General features: G+C 36.7%; 1 protein-coding gene across 1 annotated transcript; it reads right to left on the bottom strand.

Annotated features, from left to right (window-relative positions):
* Nucleotides 1-901: 901 nt before the first annotated feature.
* zgc:171566 lies at nucleotides 902-7489 on the bottom strand. Its single transcript, XM_046874470.1, has 9 exons — nucleotides 7200-7489; nucleotides 5667-5781; nucleotides 5520-5570; nucleotides 5336-5420; nucleotides 4645-4783; nucleotides 3717-3823; nucleotides 3536-3626; nucleotides 2296-2433; nucleotides 902-1696 (listed from the first exon to the last, which is right to left on the bottom strand). The coding sequence occupies exons 1-9, from the start codon at nucleotides 7300-7302 to the stop codon at nucleotides 1575-1577; spliced, it is 951 nt and encodes a 316-aa protein (XP_046730426.1). The 5' UTR covers nucleotides 7303-7489; the 3' UTR covers nucleotides 902-1574.
* Between the last annotated feature and the right edge of the window lie 873 nt (nucleotides 7490-8362).

The following is an 8362-nucleotide window of genomic DNA, read 5'->3' as shown; positions in this document are numbered from 1 at the left end:
AAAGGTTTCCCATTTAAGAAATTTCACTGTAAAGGACATTATCTTTGGATTTGTAATGAACAATAACAAAGACGACTGACTTGTTAATAATATACTTCTGATGGGAAAATTTTATTTACACAAATCGAAATACTTGAAAGTGAAACCAATGTTTGTTTGCATTTTATAATGAGTTTATTGAGTTTATACAAAAAAGCCCTTAAAGTGATTAAAAATAGAAATGCAATAAATCTTTTGCCCTTTATAGAAAAATAGGATTTACAGAATAAACCCTAGCCATAGCCCTGTTTATTTGTATCCTTTTTCTACATATTATTTTATTATAAATTTTATTTATCCATTTTTTCCACTTTCCCCTAAATATGTGTATATATTTGTATTTTCATGCACCTGTTAAATGTAAATTGTACTTGTTATTCCCACGTTGTTTGTATATGGTTAATTGCTTAATAAATAAATAAATAAATAATAAAAGAAAAACACTGTTGTACTTCCTGTATATCTTGAATAACAGGTGTCTCATCCAATTATCGGTCCACAAACTATACCTACCTTTTCCGGTTTGTCTGAATTGTTACGTTTTCTGATTTGTTAATGTGTTTTCGGTTATGCAAATTTTTTTTTTGCATTTGTTAGTTTTCTAATTTGTTCATGTGTTTTGTACTTTTCGGCCACTGTACATCTGAGTGAGGACATATGGAGAAAGCGACTGGATCTGTGGTGTGCTAGTCTCGAAATTTTGCTACCACCTTGTATGTTCAAACAAAATGTGTGTGCACAAATAATGAAACAGACTGCACTATTGTAATCATTAAATTATATCCATGGTCATATGTTGCTACTAATAAGAGTTTTGCATTAATCAGTCTATAATAATAAAAAAATCGAATGACACAGGACATGCTTTTAAAAGTTTTCCTGCTTCTGTTTATTCTGCATTGTGGTGTAACAATGTAACCTGCCGATTAAATGAGTAGAGTCAAGAATACGAGCAAGATTTCTTATAAGATTGTCTTAATCAGAGGAACCTACAGGCTGAACAACCTCAGATCTAATACAGTGTCGCTAAACTACTCACATCGGACTGCTGCAGTACATACAAAGAGCATCTTAAAGCATGCAACAATTACCTGCTCAAATTCGTTAAAACGAGCAAGAAGCAAAAAAAGTGCAAAAGAGACCCCTAAAAACATTCAGGCGTGATAGATTGTGAGATTCTGTTAAAAAAAAAAAAATCTCGCTTATTTGCAACTGACTACAGTGAACATGCTGCTGGTCCGACAAAAAAAACACAGACATAAAAGAAAGGAAATTACGCAAGTTCTAAGAGGTCTTGCGTTATAACGTATTTTTCTTGTGATCACTACTTAATCGCCTCATGATCGACATAAACATTGTTTCCTTGTGATCAGTACTTTTCTGTGTATTCTGCATTAGAGCTTGTTCTAAAGGCAGCGAAACAGTGTTTATGTCAAGATCACAACAAATTTAGTCGTGATCACGAGAAAAGAAAGAGAAAAAAAATGTATAACGCATGGCCTCTTACGACTTCCGTAGTAAATATCAACTCGGGTCTAATCAAAATAGTAGTTCTGAATGAAGATGCTGTTCACGCCTTTAAAAACAGGAATGTAGTTGTAAATAAGCGCCTTCTCCTCGTCGGCCTGTGTAGGAAATCGGTGCTGGCTTTTCATAGCTGCAATTAGAGGAGAAAAATACTTGGTCAAACAGCAGATCTTTGTTTTTAAATAAGATTTTACGATCAAATCACAATGCAGTAAAGATGGTGAAAGCACTTGTGAAACTATTGCCCCCCAGCCCCCCTCAGAGGACTGTGTGTATGGTAAGAGTTTATTATATGGTAAGAGAAATTAGAAAGCTAAACATTTCTTCATGAACATGAAGGAGTGTACTGGGTTCTTGCATTAAACTATATGACATACTTGTGATTCGTTCATTCATCCACTCATCTGTTAATTATTCCATCTATTATTTTATTCATTCAATAATCAATCAATCAATCAATCAATCTTAAGTAAAAACTGACTGTGGACAGAATTATGGAGGTTTTTTTATAATTTTGTATAATACAATAAAAACCTAAATGCAGGAGTGGCCAGAGTTAGTCATAAATAATAATAATAATAAAAAAGTTGTTAAATATTATTGAATAGAAACTGATTCTTAGCAATTTATTCAATTTTTTTTAAGAGGACAAGTGCTAATGGATAAAAGCATGAAATTGATTTAAAAAACAAAAAAAAACTTCAGCAAATAAAACCAAATTCAACAAACCTTCAGACACAAAGAAGCTTGCGGTGTAGAAGGAGGCTCTAATGGCTGACATGGCGTGGACCATGCCTGGCTTGTCTATCCACTCAAATGGGCTTTTCTCAGGGTGCCACTGGACAGCATAGAACGGGTATCGGTAGGCTGCGGAAAAAAATAAATAACGTGTGAATGATGCAAGCAGACAGTTGTGTGTCCACCGCTTCAGTATTAAGCATACATTTATGAAAATCTTTTCTCAAGAATAATCTACTATTTTGTCTTAATTTGAATAGTTTTTTGAAAAATTGTGTTTCCAAGTCCTGCACTAAATAGTAGCAGTGAAACAGTGAATTTTTTCCCCCCATCATACAATTGGCAACATCTAACAAATCCAAATCATGGGAAAAAGCTAAAAATATACAACTTTAATATTTATTATATTTATGATAATTGTTTTGCACAATTTATTGCACACTAAACTAAAGGTAGCTACATTTTACCTCCACTGGAACAGAAAAATTATATAAACAAATTCTTCCAGTTTCTCATGATGTGCAAATGATAGGGTTTTTTTTTTAAATAATAAAAAAAATTAGAGTAACAAATGAGCTACATTTGCATAAATAAGTATGGTTTACTTTTAACATTGCTTAGGTGGGACAAATGGGAATAAATTATTTATTTATATAATTTACTTAATCCAATCGATTTGGGTTTCTAACGTTTCAGGCTTTGTTAATAGACCTGCCATTAAAATAATTCTTTTATTTTTTTCCAATAACAATCAGTGTGATATATTAGAGAGCTTGTGCAGAAAAAGGGGTCACGTTAAGTGATAGAAGTCATTATAGATGGAGCTGATGGTTTTTTATCTTATCCTATGCGGTCACATTATTGGCTTTTAGAACGTCACAGCAGTCACATTTTAATCAAGAACTATGGGCAGTAGCAAAAAATGTTGCCAGCTGCGTTTGACCATCAGACTCAATCTCAAATGTATAGTTTTTGCTTTGACAGCAAAATCCTTCAAATATGTACAGTGTAATTCCATCCTTAGTAGCTGGTGGGGGCCAAAAAAGGCAAATATAATTGTACTCGGGAAATAAATATGGCCCAGTAAATGTTGTAAATATACAAAATGCTTTTCCCATTGAAACTGATTGATCTTTTTACAATTTCTGATCGATCAACTTAGAATAGATTTTAAACAAAGTCACCAACATGAACAACTGTCCTGTTCCCAGGTTTCATCCGGCGTTCTCACCTTCCATGGTGGAAACGAATTCCTTCTTCCCGTCTGTATTTGTGGTTAGGATTTTGTAGAATCGCTTGATTTTAGCATTGCGGGTGAAATTCTGTTGGCAGGAAGCACATTTCAAGAGATATTGATCTGTTCTCTCTATAAACTTGACTGTGCTTGTATCGAAATACAATCTCAATGCTACCTGTATAGACAAGCTCCAGCTGTGAAAGTTGGATGTGATGTTCTCAGACGAAAGGGAGTGAAGGAGGTCCTTTGGGATGTTCTTGAACATCCTGCTGTTCTGTGCACCTGTTTAATAAGAAGTAAAGAGATATAGCTACAGTTACAGTCTGCCTCATGTCCTGTTAATAAACCAAGCAATAAAATTCTAAAGAATGGATGTGAATAAACAAAGATTTCCATTTCTATTCACTGAAACAAGGTGGATCAGAATCATTCAAAAATAAAAGTAAATAAAAACAAGAAAAAATGTGAAATTATACATAGTTGACGTTCAAATTTAGTAGAAAGACTTGAGATATAAAAAGCATAGTTACATCAAGATTAGACTACTGTAATGCTTTACTGTCTGGGTGTTGGAGTAAGTGCATAAATAAGCTTCAATTAGTTCCGAATGCAGTGGCATGGGTCCTTACTAGATCTAGAAAATCACCACTGTTTTAATCAGTCTACACTGGCTCCCAATTAAATCTTGCATTGATTATAAAATACTACTACTGACGCATAAAGCACTTAACGGCCTCGCGCTGCAGTCTCTGAGTGAACTTCTGTACTAATACGATCATTATCTGTGTAAAGCTCCTTTGAGACAATAAAACTTTCTTTCGGCTTCTCCCATTAGGGGTCGCCACAGCGGATCATCCACATGTTTGATTTGGCACGTTTTTACGCTGGATGCCCTTCCTAATGCAACCCTCCCCCATTTATCCGGGCTTGGGACCGGCACCAAGAGTGGCTGGGGTTGGTTCCCTGTTCGGGGATCGAACCCGGGCCGCAGCGGTGAAAGCGCCGAATCCTAACCACTAGACCACCAGGAGACCTGCTTTGAGACAATGTTCATTGTTAAAAGTGCTATACAAATAAAAAATTTATTGAATTTAATCATTAACCTGGACCAAAATTGAGCGGCAGGGCCACGGATTTAGTGTCTGTTAATGTCAGCAGATTCTTGTTGCTGGTCAGAACGGTCAGCTGTTGGAAGCCCTGACAAGTTCCCCATATTGGAAAATAATCAGCAGCATCGTTGGCCTAAGGAGAACACAAATAAAAGGAAATGGGGTTAATTTTTTTTACAATGAAACAGCAAGTCTATCAGCACAAAATGGTGAAAATCTTAATTGACAATATTTCTGGTTAATCAAGAAAAGAGCTTAAGTTATAGTTGATCAACAATTCGCCACACCACAGCAGTTTACCTAGCATGCCTGCTTGGCTCAGAATTGGCTCCTAGTTTTACAGCTTGACCGTTATTGGTTGGGTGTTACCAGTGAGAACAATTTACCTCAGTAGTCTGCAACATAGTAAAATAGTTGCCATGCTAGCATACTTAGCCTCCAGTTTGAAATTTTCAGTACAAGTTTACTCACCTTGCTAGTAAACCAGTAAAGTCTGATTCTAATGAAACAATTCACCCGAATGACTCAGTCTATAGTTAGTTGGAATTTTGGATATTGTTACTAAACTGTTGAATTATAATCATCAAGCTACTTAATGATGGTCACATAATGAGTTTTGCAACTAGGTTGATCAAATTTGACTTTAGCTCCATCCTTGATGTTCCATCCTGACAATGTATCAAACCTTGAGTGCTAGTTCATAGAAAATCTTGGCCACTCTAGTGAACTGGGATGCCTCAATATCCACATCACCGCCTGGCAGCAACAATCTGTTATGAAGAACACAATACTTCCAATTAGAACACTTTTTTTGGAGGGAAAATAATGCCAGTGAGCCATATGTATATCTATATTTAGTAAACCCTAACCCATTTATCGAGTAGAAAAGTTTGCGATATTCCTCTTCGGTCTCATTTATCCTGAGGAAGGAACGTGAGAGAGAACAAGGGTGAAAAAGGTAACAGGATAAAATACATATATAATAAAACGGTCACAGTCACTTATATTCAGCCTACCTTATGGGCACAACCCTGGCACCAGCCGACTCCAAAAACTTCACATAAGAAGCAGCTATATAGGAGGACCCTTTAGCATCATGATCACTTTCCAAGTTCTCCTGGGCTAAAACACCTATAAAATAATCAAATTATTAGTGAAAAAGAAATATCAGGTAGCAATCTGGCACATGTGCCCATTTTTTTACACCAGAGACATTTAAGGACTGATTTGGACTGTAATTAATAAAAACAGTCTGCTACAATGGCTTAGGACCGCAGTTTGCAGGAACATGTTATGCATTTAAGCACCCATCACTGAACAGTAGACCTCATCAATCATAAAACATTGATAATGAATGGACATTTTGTGACACCCAGATAAGGATGGGTTTTTGAGTCTGGTTCTTCTCAAGGTTTCTTCCTTATTCCATCTCAGGGAGTTCTCACCACTGGCTCAGTTATTAGGGATCAACTTTTAAGGAACAAACTTATAGGCACTAAAGTCATTTATTCCAACTATCTAGAGGTGTTCAACGACTTAAAACATAGCCCTATTTGTTGGAAGACCATCCAATTTTTCGGTGAGCAAATGTAACACAAACCAATAATCCTTTGTTCAGTTTTCAACGTGTTTTGGGCCATTGTCTTGCTGTGTGATGTTCCTCCAATTTGATGGTCGTGGTTTTGCATTTTCTAAATTATTTTCGGATTCAGACCAGAATTAAAGCCTCAGTGCTTATATTCAGTACCAGATTAATACTTTCCTAGAGCGTCCTGTAGAATTATATATACACACCAATCAGACCCAACATTAAAACCATCGTGTACGCTAAAGGAGTCCAACATACAATTAAGGAATATCACTGCCATGAAGAGATGTACTTGGTTTCAACGACATTTATGTAGAAGACATATGCCAAAGTAACATCAACAACATTGCCAAGACGAACGATTTTCCAGCATGTCATTGCCCAGAGCACCACAATTCCAAAAACAATACTAATACTGTAACATTATAACACACTCACACACACACACACACACACACCTGACAATATGTAACCACATAATGAAATATTTTACAATTGAATTATCAGCTCCAAAATAAATAAAAAAAAAATCATCCAAAAGATGCTTTAAAACATCCTTCCCACCAAACACCAAAAATCGTTATCCGCGATATATCGACTCCCACGATTCCCGAAAATTCGATATATCGATTTTACTGATGATACCGAATCGGCTCTTTCAAACAAATCTATGAGAACCGATTGAGGAGAGCTGTAAGTCTTTAAAACGACACCAGATGAGGAAATGTGGACATGAATTCTTATATCAAATGAACAAAATGATGGAAATATATATTTAGGTCAAAATGGGAACGTCAGAATATTATTGGGATATTATTTCAAAGCCGTTGAGTAAAGATCCACTGTAATGGCGGAAGCTGCACTATGCATAGTTATTATTATAAAGGAGAGATCAGCAGAAGGCGGAAGGATCTCAAATAGCATCAATGACAAACACGAGCAGGGAACAGATGCGCCTTACCGATCACAGGTCGGTCATTGTAATAAACACCGCATGATGCAGGTCCCAGGAAGCCGCACACCCACGCGGCGAACACCGCACACGCCAAGACCAGACGACACATCCACCTCAGATAGAAGGAGCCAGCAGAATGACTCGAACAAAATAATACAGATGGAGGAGTAAGAAATTAAGAATAACCCGAGGGATCTATTCCCAGTGGCGTTGTACAAAATCTACTAGGACAGCTCTGCAGGATCCCGGATTGGATCCTGCTTTGCTGTGTTCTCAGGAAGCACAAACAACTCACACCTTAATAAAGCGTCATAGACTGTAGGTGTGTCCATGGAGTGGGAACATAAATCGGAATCACATATCTGATTGGACAGATCGGATACTCAGTGTCATATCCTCTAGATCAGAGGTGCTCAAACCATTTTTTTAACCATAATTCTTCTTCTTCTTCTGGCTTCTCCCATTAGGATTTGCCAGTGGCGGGCGGTCAGGGCCAGCAAATCCTTCTCTGCTGGCCTAAACACCATAAAAAACACTGACCCTCATTTACAACCTAAATTCTAATATTTGTTCGGTGAAATCGTATTAATTTATACCCAACGGTTTATTCTCTTTATTTTGTAGTGTTTCTCTTGGCTGCATTGCTTCCAGTACGTGTATGTGGATGTTAGATTTTTTGTCAAATCAGATTTCAGCCTCTATGTGCTGCCATGTCAATCTAATCTGCCCAGGGCCTTTAAAGTCAGTACTGCTGGCCTTTTACCATAGAGAATATTATGAATAATTAATTCCTATGGAGGAATAGAAATTGATTTGGTCTTGGACATACTTAAAAATACATTTTCAAGAAAATCTAGACATCGTGAGAAGAGGTCGACCAACCCTGTCTCAGTTTGGGAAAGGGTTTGTTCTCCACTTCCAGACCAGTGCCTATGAGCGGTACCACTGGATTACAGCTCTCTGAGGAGCGGTGCAAATTATGTGTCTGCATCTCTGGTGAGTAGGTTGTATTTTATTTACATTTTTATGTTTTTGTCATGTTATTAGACAAATATTGATTCTGAACTGCTCCAGATGATGTAGGTGCACAGTTGCAGTTGTAGTATAGAGGTTTGGAGCTTGCTTTAGTAAAATGGTATTCACCCTCCATATGTGAAATGCCTCTCTCT

The sequence above is a fragment of the Silurus meridionalis genome, chromosome 19 (assembly GCF_014805685.1).
Source record: "Silurus meridionalis isolate SWU-2019-XX chromosome 19, ASM1480568v1, whole genome shotgun sequence".
Lineage (NCBI taxonomy): Eukaryota > Metazoa > Chordata > Actinopteri > Siluriformes > Siluridae > Silurus > Silurus meridionalis.
The sequence above is the reverse complement of the archived record's forward strand: the minus strand, read 5'-3'. Positions and strand labels throughout refer to the sequence as shown.